The sequence below is a fragment of the Carcharhinus amblyrhynchos genome, chromosome 21 (genome assembly GCF_965287045.1).
Source record: "Carcharhinus amblyrhynchos chromosome 21, sCarAmb.v2.hapA, whole genome shotgun sequence".
NCBI lineage: Eukaryota > Metazoa > Chordata > Chondrichthyes > Carcharhiniformes > Carcharhinidae > Carcharhinus > Carcharhinus amblyrhynchos.
In genome coordinates, this window is record NC_137344.1 from 12,856,339 (window position 1) to 12,878,688 (window position 22,350).

The following is a 22,350-nucleotide window of genomic DNA, read 5'->3' on the forward strand; positions in this document are numbered from 1 at the left end:
AACTGCACACAGTACTCCAGCTGCGGCCTCACCAATGCCCTATATAGCCGCAGCAAGACCTCCCTACTTTTATATTCAATCCCCCTCACTATGAAGGCCAGCATCCCATTCGCCTTCCTGACCAACTGCTGCACCTGCAAGCTGGGTTTTTGCAACTCATGCACAAGGACCCTGAGGTCCCTCTGCACCGTCACCTGCTGCAGTTTTTCGCCACACAAGTAATAATCCTTCCTACCATTATTCCTACCAAAGTGGACCACCTCGCACTTGCCAACATTAAATTCCATTTGCCATTTCCTGGCCCATTCGCCCAGCCTATCTAGATCCTTCTGCAGACTCTCCACACCCTCCGCACAATTTGCCGTTCCACCAATCTTGGTGTCATCAGCAAATTTCGACACCATACACTCGGTTCCCTCCTCCAGATCATCTATATAAATGGTAAATAGCTGAGGCCCCAGCACCCACCCCTGGGGCACTCCATTAGTCACCAACCGCCAATCCGAATAGCACCCATTGACCCCCACTCTCTGCCTCCTATTTGACAACCAATCCTCTATCCACGCTAACACCCTACCCCCAACTCCATGCCCTCTGACCTTCTGCAATAACCTCTTGTGAGGCACCTTGTCAAACGCCTTCTGAAAATCAAGAAAGACCACATCCACCGGCTCTCCTCTATCCACCGCCCTAGACACATCCTCATAGAACTCCAGTAAATTTGTCAGACACGACTTCCTCTTAACGAAACCGTACTGTGTCTGCTCTATCAAGCAATTCCCCTCAAGATGCCTCGCTATTTCCTCCTTGATGACGGATTCTAACATTTTACCTACAACAGACATTAAACTAACCGGCCTATAATTCCCCGCCTTTTGCCTGGCACCCTTCTTAAACAACGGCGTAACATTAGCCGCTTTCCAATCTTCCGGCACTTCCCCGGAATCCAGCGACGTCTGGAAAATAACCACCAAGGCATCCACTATCACCTCCGCCATTTCTTTCAGAACCCCTGATGCATTCCATCCGGTCCTGGTATCTTGTCCACAATCAGCCCCCTCCAGTCTGTTAAGCACTGCCTCTCTAGTAACAGTAATGTCATTGAGACCCTCCAGTCCTACCACCTTTCCATCTCAAACACCCGGCAAATTATTCACGTCCTCCTCTGTGAAGACCGAAACAAAAAAGTTATTCAAGACCTCAGCCATTTCCCCATCCCCTACCACTATGTCCCCCTTCTCATCCTCTAAGGGACTAACGTTCACCCTAGCCAGCCTCTTCCTTTTTATATACTTATAAAAACTCTTGCTATCCTTTTTTATATTAAGCGCTAGCCCAGCTTCATAGTTTCTCCTACCCTTCTTTATCAATCTTTGTTGACATTTAAACCTCTCCCAATCCTCTTCTCGCCCACTACGCTTAGCTACTCTGAACGCCTCCGCTTTTAATTTAACACTTTCCTTCACCTCCTTCGTTATCCACGGCTTATTACCTCTCCTCCTACGGTCCTTTTTGACCATCGGAATAAATTTCTGCTGAGCACCAAGAAAGATCTCCTTAAAGATCCTCCACTGCTCCTCAGCAGACCTACCTTCCAACGCGCTCCCCCAGTCCACATTCGCCAATTCCTCTCTCATCCTACCGTACTCCCCTCTGTTCAAACAAAGGGCACGTGTCCAGGAACCCACTTTGTCCTCCTCCATCTGCACCAGAAACTCCACCATACAATGATCACTCTCCCCAAGAGGATCCTTCACCACAAGGTCCCTGATTCTAAAACCCCCCTCTCATCCTCTAAGGGTCCAACATTCACTCTAGCCAGCCTCTTCTTTATATATTTGTAAAAGCTTTTACTGTCCTTTTTTATATTTAGTGCTAGTTTAGCTTCATAGTCTTTTTTTTATCACCTTTTTAGGTCATTCTTTGTTCATTTTTAAACCTCTCCCAATCTTCTACTCGCCCACTACTTTTAGCCACTCTGAACACATCAGCTTTTAAATTTAATACTCTCCTTTATTTCCTTAGATAACCACAACTGGTTATCCCTTCTCCTACAGTCCTTCTTTGCCATCGGAATATATTTCTGCTGAGTACTGAAAGAGGTCTCCTTAAAAATCCTCCACTGTTCCTCAGCTGTCCTACCAACCATTCTGTGCCCCCAGTTTACACTTGCCAATTCCGCTCTCATCCTATTGTACTCCCCTCTGTTCAGAGGACACAGGTTCTGGACCCTACTTTTTCATCCTCCATCTGCATCAGAAGTTCAATCGTACTATGATCACTTGTCCCAAGAGGATCCCTCAAGAAGATGCCTAATTCTACCTGCCTCGTTACACAACACCAGATCTAAGATAGCTTGCTCCCTTGTAGGTTCCGTTACATACTGTTCAAGGAAACTATCCCGGCAGCATTCCAAGAACTCTTCCTCAAGCTCACCGCGTCCGACTTGGGTAATCCAATCAATATGCAGATTAAAATCCCCCATAATTAATCGCCATTCCGTTTCTGCACGCATCATTTATTTGCTTGTTTATAGCCCGCCCCACCTCAAAGTTATTATTTGGGGGCCTATAGACCACACCCATCAGCATCTTCCTCCCCTTACTATTCCTTATCTCCACCCACAACGATTCTATGTTTGCTGTTTGGAGCCTATATCTTCTCTTACTACTGCCCTGATATTATCCTTTATTAACAGAGCTACCCCACCCTCTTTTTCCTCCCATCTAACCTTCCTAAACACCTGATACCCCGGACATTCGGCTCCCTGTCCTCGTCACCCTCCAACCATGTTTCCGTAATGGCCATTAGATCATATCCATTTGTGCTGATCTGTGACATCAGCTCATCCACTTTGCACGAAACATTTGGAACATTCAGGTAAAGTGTCTTTATACTAGCCTTTATCTGGACCTTATTTGAAGGAACGCTACTAACCTCTCTCATGCCCCCTACTCTTTTTATTATTGGGAAAATGTTGAGGATGTCCCACGCCCGTACCCTCTCCTTTACTTTAGATTTTGTAATTTTACCCACCCCTGCCCCCCCCCCCCCCACTTCCCAATAGCCAGCCCCAATCGCTGGACTTCCTCCCTCCCCCACCATCCCAACCGCAGAATGCCAGCAGGACCTCCACCGATCGCCCCCCCCATTCTTCTCTATGCCCAATGGGCAGTGCCAAGATGCCCCTTGGGCATTGTCACATTGCCCCTTGGGCAGTTCCAGCAGGCTGAGCTGGCACTGCCAAGTGCGAATGCACAGGCGATATTCCCCCAGCACTTGACCCTCTAGGGGGCCTTGACTGCCCCCCATTCACTCCAGCCGGATGGAGCTGCTGGCTCCCCGCAAGTGGGGAGCTATAATAACGTCCGCCGGCGAGAAGTACTCCTTGTGCAATGGAGAGACTAGTGGGCCTGGAGATTTCAGTCCCGGGCTCACTAAAACTTTTGAAATGACACTAACATTAGCTGCTGCATAAATCTGACGCTGGGAGATGCACTCAAGACTGGATGCCCACCAAGGATTGCATGCTGCTTGAATCTCCTGGACAGCTGCACTAAAAAAAAAATCAATAGTATCTGAGGAGTTGCGAATGATAGTGAAGACTGTGAAAAGACCTGTTCAGATTCGTACTTCCAAACTTATGATCGAAGGCATTCATAAAACTGCTGAAAATGGGTTGGACCTAGGACACTAAAGAATACAGCAATGTCCTGGTATTGTGATGTTTGGCCTCCAACAAACAAAATCAACTTCCTTTGTAGTATGTGGCAGAGGTCCATCACTGAAATGTCTTTCACCCAATTTGCACTGATTGCAGTTTTTCCTGGGTGCCCTTGATGATAGATTTGGTCAAATGTTGTTAAAAGAGGAGGTGTTGTCACAGTATTGATCAAGGAGTCAATTATTGCAGTGAGAAGGGATGATATCTTAGCATACTCCTCAATTGAGGTGGAACTTAAAAACAAAAAGGGCAATCATGTTGCTGGAGTTTATTAGGCTTCCAAACAGTTAAGAAGACATAGAAGGGCAGATATGGAAATATATCTCAGAGAAGTGTTTAAATAATCAGGCAATAATAGTAAGGGATTTCAATCTCCCCTATATTCATTGGGATAGTCAAAGTATTAAAGGGGAAAGGAATTCTTAAACTCATTCAGAAGAGCTTTGAGCCAGCATGTAGAATTCTTACAAGAGAAGGGTGGTACTGGAACTAACTTAGGGAATGAAGCCAGGCAGGTGGTAGAAGTCAGTGGAGCAGCATTTTGGTGATAGTAACCACGACTCAGTAAGATTAGTTCTGGAAAAGGACAAAAATAGACCAAAAATAATAGTTTTGAATTTGGAAAAGGCTGATATTAGTACATGTTTTATTCATTCGTGGGACATGGGCATTGCTGACTGGCCAACATTTATTGCCCATCCCTAATTGCCCTTGGAGGGCACGTAGGAGTCAATGACAATGCTGTAGCTCTGGAGTCACATGTAGGCCAGACCAGGTAATGATAGATTTCCTTTGAACTCAGGTCCCCAGAACATTAGCTGAGTTTCTGGACTAATAGTCTAGCGATAATACTAGGCCATCGCCACCCCTAAATCAGGATCTAGACAAAGTGAACTGGCAGCAGCTACTTGTAGGAAAATCTTCATCAAGTCATCAAAAATCATCAGAAAGAAATTGAGAGAGTATAATACCAACATATTCCCATAAAGGTAACAGGACATTCAAGATTCTTGTAAAGGTTGGGGAAACTTTTGGGTGCAAGTAAAAATGGGTTTGTGGAACAATTTTTAGAAACTATAGTATTATGTTAGTGGTTCTTGCTTTGCTTACTTTTTTTTTTACATAAAGTTTAATTTTGTTCAAAAAACATGAAATGGTATAGCCTCATTCTTTCAGCTAATCACAAAGTGTTAATTCCTTTTTCAATGTTAACAGTCTCTATCAAGATCAAAGTAAGTAGAAGGTGAACCTTTGTTTTTTTTTCATTCAGCAATTCTCACACTTCAAATCAAAGAAATGAGTTCAACATCTTACCTTAATGTTCCTTGTCAAATCTTTAAACTTCTTTCTGGACTGTGACCTGCTCCTGGGTGCAATGTTTCTTCCACTGACCTATTTTATCACCTCCACAAATCAATCATATGAAACTTGTCAGGAGATTCTTCTGCTGCTGAGTGCAAAGACAGCAGCTTTCCCTTGGTTGACCTCTTCCACCAACATCTCCAAAGCAGTGTTGGAAAATTGGGAGGCCATCTCTGCATTATGTTAGCAAGTCATTTTGTTCAATTCAGTTGAATGAAGCCAATAGAAGAAGTGTAGGCTCCCTTTAAATGATGTCAATGATTTTTTCATTTCATCCCCAACCCCAATGAACAGTATAGCTAATGTTCTAAGCTTGTTAATTTTAAACAAAGTGAGGAATGTGTTCTATAAATGTGATTAGCCTTAATAGATGTTTACCTTGAGAGAGAATTGGTAAATGGGGTTGATCTTATTGAGGTCATCAATAACAAAGTAGAGTAAGGATGCTCTCTGTGCAGCAGGTCTATAGTTTTCTCTTGCCTCATTTATTTTAACTTCTGTTATCTTTGCTTCAGCCACCTGTGCAAACATCAAAATTAATCACTGATGCTCTTAACATTTATCTATGTTTATGGTTACATCAAGAAGCATGGAACATAAATCTTAGTCCACAATTACACATCACAGAAATAATTTTAAAATATTAAGTTATTTAGATAAATGAAGATTGGTTGGAGACTTGGGCAGAGAAGTTGTAGATGGAGTTTAATCCGGACAAATGCGAGGTAATGCATTTTAGAAGATGCAATGCAAATTGGAATTATACAGTAAATGGTAGAATCCATCGGAGTATTGACAGGCAGAGATCTGGATATACATATCCACTGAGCACTGAAAATGACAACATAGGTGGATAAGGTAGTTAAGACGGCATACAGCTTGCTTGGCTTAATCTGTCTGGGCATTGAGTATAAAAATTGGTAGGTCATGCTGCAGCTGTACAGAACCTTAGTTAGGCCTCATTTGGAATACTGTGTACAATTCTGGTTGCCACCAGAAGGATGTGGACGTTTTGGGAGGGTACAGAAGAGGATGTTGACTGGTCTGGAGGGTATTAGCTATGAGGAAAGGTTGGATAAACTCAGTTTGTTCTCACTGGAAAAATGGAGGTTGCAGGGTGACCTAATAGAGGTCTACAAGTTTATGAGTGGCATGGACAGAGTGGATAGTCAGATGCTTTTTCCTAGGTTAGAAAAGGCAAGTACTAGGTTTAAGGTATATGGGAAAAAGTTTACAGGAGATGTGCGAGACAAGTTTTTTTTTTACAGAGAGAGGTGAATGTCTGCAATACATTGCCTGGGGAGCAAGTACGATTGTGGCATTTAAGGGGCAACTAGTGAAATACATGAATAAATGGGAAAGGAAGGATACAGGCTGCATAAATGCATACTGTTTTAGTTTAGGCAGGCATCATCATCGGTGCAGACTTGAAGGGCCTATTCCTGTGCTGTACTTTTCTTTGTTCTTTGAAATAATGTTGAATTGGATAGAAACTTTCAAAATTCTCAATGGGGACCTACATGATGTCTTCTAGAAATATCAGGTGATATTTTGGGAAAACTAAGTAAAATATGCAGCTTGATGTACATCCAGAGGCAACACCAAAATTTTACACAGCACGACTTATGTTCCATTCACTATATGAGAAAGTAGAAACTAAACTTAGGAAGGCTAGAAGATCTGGGCATAATCAGATCTGAGTAGTTTGTGGAGTGGGAAACTCCCATTGTGTCTACACTTAAGTCAGATAAAACTATACGAATATTTGAGGACTATAAACTAATGGTGAATCAGGTGGCAAAATTGACAGGTATCCTATACCTAAAATAACATATGTACAAGATGGTAGCTGGAGGTCTAATTTACACCAAACTTGACATGAGTCACATGAGAGATCTGGGTGTACATATCCATCAAGCACTGAAAGTGGCAACACAGGTGAGAATTTGTCACTATTGACATACATAAAAGCTGATACTTGAGCACAGGTTGCCATTTGGAGTCTATTCAGCTTGTGCAATCTTTCAAAAGAAAGCCTATTATAAGATATACCTAAAGTAGTTGTCTACTTGGGTGATGAATTAAACACAGGAGTCAAAAAGGCGAAACACCTAGCCAATCTCCAGGAGGTTTTTAAAATGTTCCACAAAGCTGGAGTAAGATTAAAGAGAGAGAAATGCACTTTTAAAGCAAATGAGATGATTTATTTAGGCTTTAGAGTAGATGACCCAGTATTGCACCTGATGGAAGAGAAAGTTAGGGCCATAAAAGAAACACCAGCCCCAAAGAATGTATCAGAGTTAGATATTTTCTTGGAATGGTAAATTATTACGGAAGGTTTATTCCAGATTTGTCACGAAATCTATATGCATTATTGAAAAAACACCAGAGATGGTATTGGAAAATGCAGCAAATTGAACCGTACAATAGTTTTGCGTTTTAGTTCATTTCGGCTCTTCAAAAGAAATCATTCCTACTTGTAATGCATCTCCTTATGGAATTGGGGCTCTCCTGCCACATAAAATGAAGGATGGGTTAGAAGGGCCCATTGGCTATGCTTCAAGGATTCTAACTGATGCAGAAAATGCATACTCACAGATTGAGATAAAAGTGTTGGCGGTCATTTTTGGAATAAATAAATTCCACAAATGTTTTTGCAGATGGTGTTTCACTGTTATGACTAATTATAAACCCTTGATTGGCTTCTTTTGAGATGATAAAGCCATCTCTCTATTGCATCTGTGAGGGTACAGTATTGGGCTTTATCGATGGCCGCTTATGAATATACCTCCCAACAGAGACTGGGGTCACAAATATTAAATGCAGATATCTTAAGCTGACTTCCACTGGAAAGTGTGCCACCCCCTCTAGTGGCACAAGAAATTGTTCTGACCTTGAATTTCCTTGACACATTTCCTGTGTCATCACAACACATCAAATGCTGGAATCAGAAGGTACCAATATAGTTCTTCATGGCTGGTATTACCAGGGAATGTCTGAACAACTAAAACCCTTTCAAATAAGGAACAAAGAATTGAGCTGTGAGGAAAGTGTCCTTCTGTGGGGAGCAAGGGTGGTTGTCTCCATGCCAGGCAGGAAGTTATTATTAGAGGAACTACACTACACCCACCCAGGGATATTATGATCAAAATGTTGGCTTGCAGCTATGTTTGGTGCCCTGGGTTAGACTCTGTAATAGAAAGTATGGTTAAATACTGTGACCAATGCCAGGCGCAACAGAAGTTGCCACTGCAGCCTCAATGCACCCTTGGCAGTGGCCAGATCGGCCATGGCTGTGATTCTACAATGAGTTTGTAGGTCCATTCATGGGCACCATGTTCCTACTTATCGTTGATGCATGCTCAAAATGGCTAGATATCTATGAAATTAAATCCATGACTTATTTGACAACCATAGAAAAGGTAATACAAACCTTTGATACTCATGGTTTACCAGTGGTGATGTTTTCAGATAATGCAACATTATTTAACAGTGAAGAATTCCAGCCTTTCATGTCATCAAATGGCATTAAGCACATATGTACTATGCCATTCCACCCTTCCAAGAGATTGGCAGAGAGGACTGTGCAAACCTTTAAAGTAGCCATGAAAAAGTAATCACTAGCATCCCTAAACACCAAATTAATGCATTTTAGCACTGGTGCCTCACAGTGCCAGGGACCCGGGTTTGATTCTCGGCTTGGGTTGTTGTCTGTGTGGAGTTTGCACATTCTCCCCATGTCTGAGTGGGTTTCCTCTGGGTGGTCCGGTCTCCTCCCACAGTCCAAAAGTCATGCCAGTTAGGTAGATTGGCCATGCTAAATTGTCCCTCAGTGAAACTGAACAGGTGCCGGATTGTGGCGACTTGGGGATTTTCACAGTAACTTCATTGCCGTATTAACGTAAGCCTACTGGTCACAAATGAATAAATAAAAGTACCCCACATTATCATTGGGGTTACCCCTGCTGAGCTGCTTATGGGTAGGTGCATCAAACCAAGTTGGACCTGGTTCTCCCAAATTTGGCAGGGAAGGTGAAGGCAAAGCAGAGTGTGCAAAAAAAAATCATGGGTGGAATTTTATCAGTTCACCCCACCCATCAATGGGTGGAGTGAGCTGGTAAAATCACACGAGAACTGAGAAATCAGGATCACATCCGATTTCTCAGCTCTCGTGATCTTACCAGAACTGGCACTCAATCATCCGTGTTCACTTGCCTTTATGGCTTCACAGGGAGGCATTCTCTCCAGCAATGAAAATATGTGCTCCCCATGAAAGGGCAACAATTGTGTTTCCCTTGCTGGTAGAACCGGAGACTGGGGGCAAGGAGGCAGACTGGCACTTTGGCACAGCCAACCTGGCACTTTGACAATTCCCCTGGGCACTTTGGCACTGCCAGGGGCAGAATCTATTGAAGCATGACCTAAAGGGGAATGGGGCAGGGCCAGAGGGAACAGGGCATATGGGGAAAGGGCCTGAAGGGGGTACGGCAAGGTCAGGGCAGCCCAATCAGGAGGGAGACAGAGGGAGCACTGCACACAATGTACTTGCGATCAGTGGGGGTGAGGGGGCCCGCTGCTGCTCTGCGTATGATTGACGTGGGGGGGGGGGTGCGTGCTGCTGCTTTGCATCATGATCAGTTGGGGGAGGGATGGGGGTGCAGGGGGGAAGCTATGATTTTGGGCAATGTTGGGCTTGTGATCAGTCGCAGGCCACTGTGATTGTATGAGGAGAGGGGGATGCTGAGTTGATGCTGGCTTTAAAAGCGAAGGCCTGGCAGCTCTCTCTCTCACTGTCAAGCTTCTACTGTTGGAACTGCGCATGTGCAGACACAGAGGTCTGCACATGCACAATAGTTCCCTCTGCCACTAGCTAGTGAATTAAGCCCCACCTACTGCCTGTAGTAGCTAGAAACAGGTTGGCCCATTTTTTCATGCACTATGTGCACAAGATTGGGTGTAAATATTCACCTAAAAATGGATCTGCAACTCTTCCATTTTCATGCTAGCTGGACACTCAGAACATTTCTTGTAAAATTCTGCCTCATGATTCTACAAGCCTAAGAGAATATCTAAAGTGAATGATCTAGTGTATGCTAAAAACTTTGGGATATGTCAAAGTTGGCTCCCAGGTGTTGTCATGATCAGGATGAGCCCACTATCTTATGAAGTCGAAGTTCAAGATAAAGAAGTTCAAGACTGAGGAAACACCTAGCTCACTTGAGAAGAAGAGTCACATGGAGAACAAGTGGAGCTGTGTGTTCTTAATACATCCTCCAGTGATGTTGTTATGGTTGAAAGCAGAATGGAAACAAGTTAGCCTGAGGAAGGGCCTAGGAGTGTTCCAGTGGGAACTGGAGAAGTTTTCTGTACTGATGCATCTTTGCAAATGGGAAGTCAGATTTCAGAAAATGAAACTGAATCTGCCCCTACTGTTAGCTAACTCCTGTTGAACTTGTGTTGCTCCAAAAAGGGTACGAAATTCCCTGATAGAGAATTTATAATGGACTGTGCTAAAGAATTCATTTATTGCGTTAAATTGCAAATAGATTAAATTTTGTTGGTAATGTGTTAATACGGAACTTGAAGGGAGATGACTGTAGTAGCAAGCCCCTTGAAGAGATTTGGTTCGGTTTGGTGGGGAATGTGACCCATTTGGTAAATCAGGCCAAAGTGTGCAAATCCCAAGCATACTAGGTGAAGGAGTCAAAGAAATTGGTAACATCATTCTTACTCTGTAGATTGTTATTTGTAGAATTCACATAATCCCAATAGTGCAGAAGCTGGCCAGTTGGTGCACGTGTCTGTGCTGACTCTTTGAAAGAGCATTTTACCCTGGCCCAACCATCTCCCTGCTCTAACCCTGAAATCCTACACATTTACAATGGCTAATCCACCTAAACTGCACATCTTTGAACACTAAGGGACAATGTAATGTGGCCAATCCATCTTGCTACACATCTTTGGACTGTGGGGAGGAACCACAGCACCCGGAGGAAACCCATGTAAACACGGGAAGAACATGCAAACTCCACACAGACAGTCACCCAAGGCCAAAATTGAACCTGGGTCCCTGGAGCTGTGAGGCAACAATGTTAATCACTGTGTTATGGTGTTGCCATTTGGTGGGTCACCACACTTTCTACCATATTACAGAGTGAAAGAAATATAGAAGCAAGTCAATCTCGGGAAGGGCCAAATAATGTTCCTATGGGAACTGAAGAAGTAAAAAGCATTGATGCACCTTTATAAGTTAAAAGTCCAATTTCTGAAAGTCAACTGAAGCTACCTCTGCTGTGGGGATACCACCTGCCTATGTACAGGACCTAAGTCTCTCCCAAAGGAAGAGGAAGTATTCTGACAGACTGCGCTTATTTTTTTTGTTAGAGACAGTTTAATTTTGTTTGTACATTGTAATAAGGGACATAAAGAAGAAGCAATGGCCTATTGAGCCCCTTTTAGGGGCGTGGTTTTAGAGTATCATATGACCCAATTGGCCAATCAGGTCAAAGTGTGCTAATCCTGCAGCTGAGCATAGGCTTTGCCAGTCAATCTGAGACTGGAGTCAAACTGGTCAGTAGCACTTTTCTTGTACTCTGTACATAGTTCATTCATTACAATAAATAATTTGTTTAGTTACTAAACTTGGTGGTCGCCAATTTTTTAAGTTATCCCACTCTCAGCTTTTGTGAATGTTTGACTCTATGATTGATGACAGCTCACTTGCTCTTAATGATTAATGTCTTTTAGAGAAGGAAATTTGCTGTCCTTATAACTCCAGAGCCACAGCAATGTGGTTGGCTCTCAACTGCTCCGGGGAATTAGCAATGGGCAATAAATTCGGCTAACCAGCGACATCCATATCCTACAAATGAATAAAAAAAATGGCAATGTAACGGTGAAGGTTTAACTCTCCTGATCTAACATTATCCTTCATGAGCTGTACCCTTGAGGTTCAGTGTCTCTGGAGGCTGAGGCATATGGGATAGGGAGGGCAGCTGCCGTTCAGCAAGCACAAATGAACAATGACTGGAATGAGTGATGCTTACCCTGTACATTGTAGCAGATATCCTCATTCCCTAAGAGAAGCAGGCATGAGTTATATGTTAGGTAACTATGGAGGAATGCCACCAATGTGCTGGAAATCTTGCACAAGGCACATGGAGGAAGATTTGGACTGAGCACTCTGCTTTTTCTAGCGCAGGAATCTAGTTTGCGGGTCAGCACTACAGGAACACAGGTGATCAGAATAAGGAGACATAGAAAATATGTGATCAATAAGAGTTTAATTATAGAGGTTAACTTTACCCCAGTGTCCACGCTGTCCAATTAGACCTTCTTAATCTTTCTAACCCTGCCATCTTGGTGCATCTACAACATTCATAGTGGAGACAGCCTATAACCTGCCACACCCTGTTGTCTGATGGCATTGGCATGTGGCCTCTGCACGGATGATACCTGAAGGATCACATCCTGCTTTAGGTTTCTGCTATTTGGCAGTGTCACCTTCTCAGCCTGTGGATCTAGGAAAGAGGCAATCATAGAAAGAGAGGATTAGGATGAATGACACATTTTAGGAGTTAGCTGGGTTGATGACTCCCGTGTTGTATATCTGCTGATCCTCCTCCCTATGTGTGCCTGAAGGACTCTAGCTTCCTCCTTGGAATAGAGGGGCATTTGGAGTAAGCCAAGAATTCCTGTGGTCCTGGTATTGGCATTTGTGGATCCCATGAGTGTCTGCACCATGAACCATGAAGTGCATGTCTGGCAGCAGTGTAGGACACCTAGTTGCGATGGAGTGTTGGCTCCATCTCCTCAGACAGAAGCCATTAGAACTCTTCCATCCTGAAAATGTGATGTGCCCATCAGATTGTGACCCTAAGGTTTCTCTAAGTCCCACTGATGTGTGTGTCTCTGCACTGGTGGAATATGTGGGTGACATTGAATCTTGACATTGAAGAAATCATCTATGCTGGTCTCAAGCCATCTTGGACCCAGCTGGTGGGCAGCCTGGGCTGCTAACCTGAGGTGACTGCAAAAGGAAGGAGGAGATTTCGTTACTACGTGGAAGGATCTTTTAAATGCAGGAGACACGGCCCACATCAGTGTTGTGTGATTGATGATGTTTTGCTGGATCCTCACATGGTTTATCATTACCCACCTCACCAAGAGCACAGCAGTGGTCGATTTCCTCCTTGGCCAATTGAAGGGCACTTTCCTTGAAGTCGGTGAGAATTTTAATCTCAGGTATTTTGAGATCGCTCCTATTTATTATGTTTCAGCTTGTCCTGCATGAAAACAAGACGAATGCCAGGGCAGATAATAAGGATGCCTGGCACGTGAGTAAGAGCAATGAGGTGATGAGAACACATTCCATTGCAGAGGTGATGATGTGTGTGAAGAGTGAGTAGTGCGATCTCATGGGCTGGCAGTAAATGAGCTCCTGTGGATGTGTAATGGGTGTATAATGGGTGTAAGAGTTGAGAATGATGAGAAGTGTGACTTACCCTGGCGGGATAGAGGAGATCATTCATCATTTTTAGGCACCTGTCCTCCTCTAGAGGACACTGGTATTTACCATCATTTCCAATGTCTTCCACGCTGGGTTGGTGTCCTACTTTGACTGTCTTCTGCCTGTGTGAAGGTACAGGACATCAGGTGTACTTCCACTGCATCCAGCAGTCTGTTTAGTGAGGCATCTGAGAACTTGTTGGAAGCCTTCCTATAGACATCTCTTATCATCAACCAAGCAGATGTGGGTTATGAATGCTGGGCAGTCTTTGAATGTAGCACCCCGTGATTAACAAATCAGAGGCTGCCCACCACCGAACTGGCATGAATCCCATGGGCTCAATTTGTTTTTGTTTAAGTGCCAGATAATTCAGCCTGAAAACCCTCCATCGCCTTTGCTGGTCACATTGCTACTTTTCCCACTTGCCATCAGCCTTTGCTGATTTCTGGAAAAAATCCACCTAATGAGTTGAGGAATTCTGATCACAGCAGATTTTGTTTCCAAATAATGAAAATAATTGATGGATATAGTGAAAATATTTAATACTAAATAGCTCACCTTCTGTTCTATTTCAGTTGCAGTGTGTTTAGTTGTCTCTAGGTTCTCTACCAGAGCAGTATCACCAAGGAAATTTCCAGAAGCCTCTGAGAGTCGAGCTAGAAGAGAGTCTTCTAATTGTTTAAGAACAATCTTGAATTCATTCTGTTGCTTTGTAAGTCTTGCCTAAAAGAGTACAAACATTTGTTATTAGATCATAAACTTATAAATATTTAGGACATCTTGGAATCATGGGTAAGATTTCCTGATTTTTTTTTCTATTAACAATAATATTTGTATTAAAATCAACGATTAGGTCAAAACTTTCCAGTTGTTCACAATGGATATCCTGGTGGCGTGGAGTGCACTTAATGGGAAATCCTGCAGAGGTGGAACCAGGAGAACTTGCTACTGGCCTGCCTCCCGTAGCGAAAAGCAAACTTTGGGATGGGAAATTGTGGGGAATAACATAGAACATAGAACATAGAACATAGAACATTACAGTGCAGTACAGGCCCTTTGGCCCTCGATGTTGCACCAAACTGTGAAAACCAATATAAAGCCTATCTAACCTACGCTATTCCAATATCATCCATATGTTTATCCAATGACCATTTAAATGCCCTTAATGTTGGCGAATCCACTACTGTTGCAGGCAGGGCATTCCACGCTGTTACTACTCTCTGAGTAAAGAACCTACCCCTGACATTTGTCCTGTATCTATCACCCCTCAATTTAAAGCTATGTCCCCTTATGCTAGCCATCATCATCTGAGAAAAAAGGCTCTCACTGTCCATCCTATCTAATCCTCTGATCGTCTTGTGTGCCTCTATTAAGTCATCTCTTAACCTTCTCTCTAATGAAAACAGCCTCAAGTCCCTCAGTTTTTCCTCATAAGACTTTCCCACCATAGCAGGCAACATTCTGATAAATCTCCTCTACACCCTTTCCAATGCTTCCACATCCTTCCTACAATGCGGCAATCAGACTGTATGCAGTACTCCAAGTACGGCTGCACCAGAGTTTTGTTCAGCTACAACATGACCTCATGGCTCCGAAACGCAATCTCTCTACCAATAAAAGCTAACACACCTTATGCCTTCTTAACAACCCTATCAATCTGGGTGCCAACTTTCAGGGATTTATGCACATGGACACCAAGATCTCTCTGCTCATCCACACTACCAAGTATCTTACCATCAGCCCAGTAGTCTGTATTCCTGTTACTCCTTCCAAAGTGAATCACCTCACACATTTCCGCATTAAACTCCATTTGTCACCTCTCAGCCCAGCTCTGCAGCTTATCTATGTCCCTCTGTAACCTGCAACATCCTTCCACACTGTCTACAACTCTATCGACTTTAGTGTCATCTGCAAATTTACTAACCCATCCTTCTGCGCCCTCATCCAGGTCATTTATAAAAGTGAAAAACAGCAGTGGCCCCGAAATAGATCCTTGCAGTACATGACTAGTGACTGGTTTTACTGGGTATAAGTTCCCTGCTAGGGATATGCTGAGGAACAATCTGCCAGTCAGATGTTTTTCCTTTTTTTAAGCAATTTGTAAATTGCTGTTGTGAATTATCAATTGAAGCACTTTTGTTGCAAATAATTGCCAAAGGACAAATTCTATTTAAGATATTTATCTGTAGGAACTTTACTTATTCCAGGGAGTAAAATCCTTGAGAGTAGAAATTCATCTTGGACAGTGGATCAAAATAAATAGTATCGAATTGATCACCTGGTATACTCTGCATCTAATATTCTGTTCTATAGGTGTTTTCTTCACAGCACCACTTACTTACATCTGATAAATGTAATACCTCTCATCCAGTATTCTCTTATTGCTCTTCTCACAATGCATTCCTATTGTTGAGCTGTCTCATGTGTCAGTGGATTCTTCCAACCCCCTGATGACCAACTTTCAATCTGAAAATTTCTATTACTGAGTTCTAAAAACCCAAGTATTTCTTAAAATGAGCACTGTACTTATACTAACATGGTCATTCTTTTATTCACATTTCTGCGTATTCTATTCTTTGAAAATAATTAACCAATAAAATTGATTTCAAAACTGATTTCAAAATTTAGAACCAAGTGAGGGTTGGGTGAGGATGATTCCCCTACCCTACCACCCCAAGTACCAGGTTTTGTTGGAAATGTCAAAAGATGAATGTATTTTACTCAATGTCTATGTTTAGCTAATTATAGAATAAAGAACAAAGAAATGTTTGGCATAGGAACAGGCCCTAGCGCCCTCCAAGACTGTGCCAATCATGATGCCCTAACTAAAAAAACTTCTGGCCTTACTCAGTCCGTATCCCTCTATTTCCTCCCGTATCACGTAACCATTCAGATGCCTCTTGAATGTTGCTAATGTGTCTTCTTCCACCACATCCTCTGGCAGCACATTCCAAGAACACACCAGTCTCTGCATGAAAAGCATCCCTGTACTTTTCCCTTAAACTTTCCCCCTCTCACTTTGAACCTCTGTGTCCGTGTAATTGACACTTTCACCCTTGGAAAAACCCTCTGACTAGCCATCTTGTCAATGCCTCTCATAATTTTGTTAACCTCTATTAAGTTTCCCCCTCAGCCTCTGTCTTTCCAGTGAAAACAATCCTAGTTTATTCAATCTCTTCTCAAAGCCAACATCCTCAAGACCAGGCAACATCATGGTGAACCTTCTTTGCACTCACTCCAAAGCTTCCATGTCCTTCTGATAGCATGGTGACCAGAACTACACGCAATACTCCAAATGTGACCTCACCAAGGTTTTATATATCGGCAACATGATCTCCCAACTCCTATATTCAATGCCGTGGCTGATGAAGACAAGCATGCCACATGTCTTCTTAATCAACTTGGCCACCTGTGTTGCCACTTTTAGGGAACTGTGGACATGCATGCCTAGATCCCTCTGTATGTTAATGTTCCAAAGAGTTCTGCCATTTACAGTATAATTCATAGCTAAATTTGATCCTCCAAAATGAATCACCTTGCATTTGTCCAGATTAATCTCCATCTGCTATTCTGTGCCCAAATCTCCAATCTATGTATATCCTGTTGCATCCTCTGGCAATAGTTGGCATTATCAGCAACTTTGCCAATCTTTGTGTCATCTGCAAACTTATGAATCAGACCACACACATTTTTCTCCAAATCATTTATATATACTATAAACAACAGAGATCCTAGCACTGATCCCTGCAGAACACCACCAGCTACAGATTTCCATTCTAAAAATACACCCTTCCACCACTACCCTCTGTCTTCTATAACCAAGCCAGTAATGTATTCATCTAGCTAGCCCATCCCAAATCCCACATGATTTTAGTTTTTGTACCTGTCTGCCATGTGAGACGTGTAGTGTCATGTGAAACCCATATCACCTTACTAAAGTCCATATAAACTACATCCACAGCTTTTCCCTCATCAATCAATATAGATTGAGAGAGTCAAATTAGTCACAGTACAATAGAGGAAGAATCTTTGGAGCTTATACAGGATGGTTTTCTGGAGAAATACACTGAGGAACCAACAAGGGAGCAGGCCATTTTGGACTGAGTGTTGTGCAATGAGAAAGAATTAGTTGGCAATTTAGTTGTGAGAGAAGCCTTGGGATGAGTGACCATAATATAGTAGAATTCTTTGTCAAGGTGGATAATGTTGTAGTTGATTCTGAGATCAGGGTCCCAAAACACAATAAAGGTACCTATGATGGTATGAGGCATGAATTGGTCATGATGGACTGGAAAACATTACTGAAGGGAAAGACAGTGGACAGGCAATGGTAGGCATTTAAAAATGAATAGGTAAACTCCAGAAGTTGTTTATTCCAGTTTGGCACAAGAGTTAGAAGGGAATTGTGGCTTAAACATAACTTACACGGGAAATTAGAGATAGCATCAGATTCAAGGAAGAAGCATATAAATTTTAAAAAAAGCAGTAGGCCTGAGGATTGGGAGGAATTTAAAATTCAGGAAATGAGGACCAAAAGATTGATTAAGAAGGAAAAAAGTATGAAAGTAAGTTAGCGGGAACCATAAAAACTGACAGTAAAAATTTCCATCGATATGTAAAGAGAAAAAGTTTGACAAAAACAAATGCAGGCCCCTTATAGTCAGAAAGTGGAGAATTCATAACGAGGAATAACGAAATGACTCTGGATTTAAATTTGTACCTTGCTTCAGTCTTCACAAAGGAAGACATGAATAATGTATCAGAAGTGCTGAGAGAAACATGTTTTAGTGAGGAACTGAAGGAAATCAGCATTAGTAGAGAAATTATTTTGGGGGAATTGATGGCATTGAAGGTAGATAAATCTCCTGATAATCTTCATCCCAGAGTATTTAAGGAAGTGGCCCAAAAATAGTAGATCCATTGGTGGTTATTTTCTAAAATTCTTTGGGCCCTGGAAAAGTTCTTACAGATTTGTGGGTAGCTAATGTAAGAGAGGTAGAGTTGAAACAAGCAACTATAGACCAGTGAGCCTGACATCAGAACTGGGGAAGTTGCTAGAGTCTATCATCAAGGATTTCATAACTAGGCATTTTGAAGGCAGTGGTATAATTAGAATTTTTTGAGGATGTAACTAATAGAGTTGACTGAGGAGAACCATTGGATGTGGTTTATTTAGACTTTCAGAAGACTTTCGACAAGGTCTTACATAATAGACGACAATGGAAAGTTAAAGCACATGGGATTGCAGGTAATGTCTTGAAAGCTGGTTAGCAGATAGGAAGCAAAGAATTGGCATAAATAGGTCTTTTTCTGATTGGCAGTCAGTGACAAGTGGGGTTCTGCAGGGATCTGTATTAGGATCCCAACTGTTCACATTATATATTAATGATTTGGAAGAGGGAGCTGAATGTATTATCTTCAAATTTGTAAGTGATACAAAGTTAGGTGGGAGGGTGAGCTGTGAGGAGGATGGAGAGATGTTTCAGTGTGACTTGGACAGGCTGAATGTGTGGGCCATAATGTTGATAAATCTCAGGAAGACAGATTATTACTTGAATGAGTATAAATTGAGAGAGATGGATGCTCAATGAGACCTTGAAGTTCTTGAACATCAGTCACTGAAAGTAAGCATGCAGATACAGCAGGCAGTAAAGAAGGCAAATGATACAGAGAGGCCTTTATGCAGAGAGGATTTGAGTATAGAGATAGGGATGTTTCACTGCAACTGCATAGATCATTGGAGAGGCCATATCTGGAGTAATGTGTACAGTTTCGGTATCCATATCTGAAGATGAATGTCCTTGCTATAGAGGGAATACAGTGAAGGTTTACCAGGCTGATCCTCATATGGACAGGCCCTGGCAGCTCTGTCATATGAGGAGAAGCTAAGTTGGTTAAGATTATAGTCAACCGAGTTCAGAAAAGTGAGAGGGTATCTCATAGAAATTTATAAATTTATAAAATTCTAAGAGGGTTAGACAGGGTGGATTCAGAAAGAAAGTTCCCAATGGTGGGGAAATCCAAAGCTAGGGGTCATAGTTTGAGGATAAGGAGTAAACCTTTTAAAACTGAGGTGAGGAGAAATTTGTGGAATGTGTGGAATTCACTACCACAGAAATGTAGTTGTCCTTAACTTATGAACTTTGGGGAAGGAAATCTGCCGTCCTTAACTGGTCTGGCCTACATGTGGCTCTAGAGTCACAGCAACGTGGTTGACTCTCAACTGAAATACTCAAGCAAATCACTCAGTTGTTCTATAAGGCAGCTCACCACCCCTTCTCAAGGGCAACTCGGAATGGGCAATAAATGCTGGCCAGCCAATGATACCCATATCCCACAAATGAATTCAAGAAGTATTCTGTACCTCATATTGGCTCTGCTTTCATGCTGCTTAGCATAGATCCAGTTCTCAGTATGCAACTTTTCTTGATTGCTAGCCCAGTTTATTCTGATTGGTTCTAACTCCTTGCTATCCACCTTTACAACCTGTGAATTTATTAGTTCAAACCTGGACACTTTTACAAATCTGATTTCTAGGAGGTCAGTAGAAGCTGTGATTTTATTTCTGTTTCTGTATGAATTCTGACTGTCTTCTGGCACTTCACTTTTGGTGTATTTTCCATTAACACTGTTGGGCTGGTTGAGGTTTAAAACTAGGTCTTTTGTTTTGTTCACCAGTGGTTAACCCTGGCTGACTTTCATTGCTATTCCCTTTGTGATCTCTTCAAGTATTGTCTGCTTTGGGATAGGTTCCTTTCTCTTCCCTCTTTGCTTTGGAAATGAGCATTTCCTTAAACTTTTCCCTGTCTCCTGGAACACTACTGCCCCTTAAAGAGATGTTCATCTTCTGCTGTGCTCCACTGTGGCTCTTCAACTGAGTGGGCATCACACTCACACTTTTTTGTCTAGTTGGAAACTTTCCCTATCCCCATTGAACTCTGACATGAAGGTCATTTACTAAATAAATCACTTGCTCTCTTTCTTCACCCATTTTAATCTTTACAGGTCCCTCACAGACTTCTTTCTGGCTGACCTGCTTTCAGCATTTATAAACTTAAGTGGCTTCTCTTTAACCACATCAACCCTCACAAGGTCTATTTTGATTCTATTTACTTCTGCTGGCCTGGCTTCAGCCCTTTTAAATTTTCCCCTCAAATTGTTTTACTTCTACTGGCCTAGGTCTGGCCTTTGTTGTTGACTGGGTAAACCGTTAACAGGGCAGAGATGACAATAAGTTATCTGGGACCTTGATGGACAATGGAAAAAAGTATGTATCACCATAATTGATTAGATTAAAGGATTGAGAAATAAACAAAGAAAGGATGAGAGGGAGGATGAATTAGAGTGAGTGTATTTAATATTTGTCATGTACAAGTTAAAAAGTAAATGATGGGAAAAACGCATTAAAGAAAAAAAGCAACAGAATGAAGAAGTATGAAGAAATGTTATGAATAAAAAATCGTAATTTTTACAACTTTAAATAAATCACAATCTCAATGGATGAAACTCCATTCAATGTTCTGCTATGTTACATGGATTTGGGGCTGAAAAATGCTCCTGCAATAAATAACACATCTCAGACCTGCAGAAAAATTTAAAGGGACTGCCCAAAAAACAGCTGGTTATACACAACAACTATGTTTGAAAGGGTACATTGCTTACAGTTGTTCACTTTGTGGACAAGAGAAATTCACTTGTAGGCATTAATTATTGTCATTTGGATCATGATTGTGGAGCAAAACTGCAAATTATATATGGACCTATTGGACTTTTAAAGAAAACATTTTTAAAAAGCCAACAAAGACTAAGACTGTAAATTCTGAGAATGTAAAATTCAGTGACAGATACTTCAATATCTGAGTGGTTCCTACTTGCATGATATCAATATAGATATTCTCAGATAGACATTTCAAAGGAAGAAGTCACGCAAAGTGGCTTGTCATCTCCCAGCAAGATAATGGAAGTTGGTTATCATCTCAGCAGGAACTATATCCTGTAAGTTATGCCCTAGACCTATGCTGTGGGTTTTCCCCTCCCAGGAATACACAAAGGATCTGGGACAAAAATCCAGCAGTAAAATTTGATGGGTGGAGACTAGTGCTGGGTGTGACAGAATGTGTGACTCAGAGGCAAGAAAAGATAGAACATAGAACATTACAGCGCAGAACAGGCCCTTCGGCCCACGATGTTGTGCCGACCAATTAAAAAGCAATGACCTTCTAACCTAAACCAATCCCTTTCCATCCATAAACCTATCCACGGATCTCTTAAACGCCCCCAAACTAGGCGCATTTACAACTGTAGCAGGCAGGGCATTCCAATCCCTCACCACCCTCTGGGTAAAGAACCTACCTCTGACATCCGTCCTATAACTACCACCCCTTAATTTAAAGCTATGCCCCCTCGTGCTAGCTTTCTCCATCCGAGGAAAAAGGCTATCACTGTCCACCCTATCTAAACCACTAATCATCTTATATGTTTCAATAAGGTCCCCCCTTAGCCGCCTTCTTTCTAATGAAAACAACCTCAAATCCCTCAGTCTCTCCTCATAGGACCTCCCCTCCATACCAGGCAACATCCTCGTAAACCTCCTCTGCACCCTCTCCAAAGCCTCCACATCCTTCCTATAATGTGGGGACCAGAACTGCACACAATACTCCAAGTGCAGCCGCACCAGAGTTTTGTACAGTTGCAACATGACGCTGCGGCTCCTAAATTCAATCCCCCTACAAATAAACGCCAAGACACCGTATGC

The 22,350-nt window shown here is 42.2% G+C and overlaps 1 protein-coding gene across 1 annotated transcript in view; it reads right to left on the reverse strand.

Annotated features, from left to right (window-relative positions):
• The window catches only part of LOC145356565 (dynein axonemal heavy chain 17-like), an 811,195-nt gene that overhangs the window by 133,411 nt on the left and 655,434 nt on the right, over positions 1-22,350 (reverse strand). Inside the window, exons 67-68 of the mRNA XM_080209339.1 lie at positions 14,154-14,318; positions 5,465-5,605 (exon numbers count right to left, since the gene is read on the reverse strand). Of these exons, the coding sequence (XP_080065465.1) occupies positions 5,465-5,605; positions 14,154-14,318 (306 nt within the window). The remainder of the gene's footprint in view (positions 1-5,464; positions 5,606-14,153; positions 14,319-22,350) is intronic.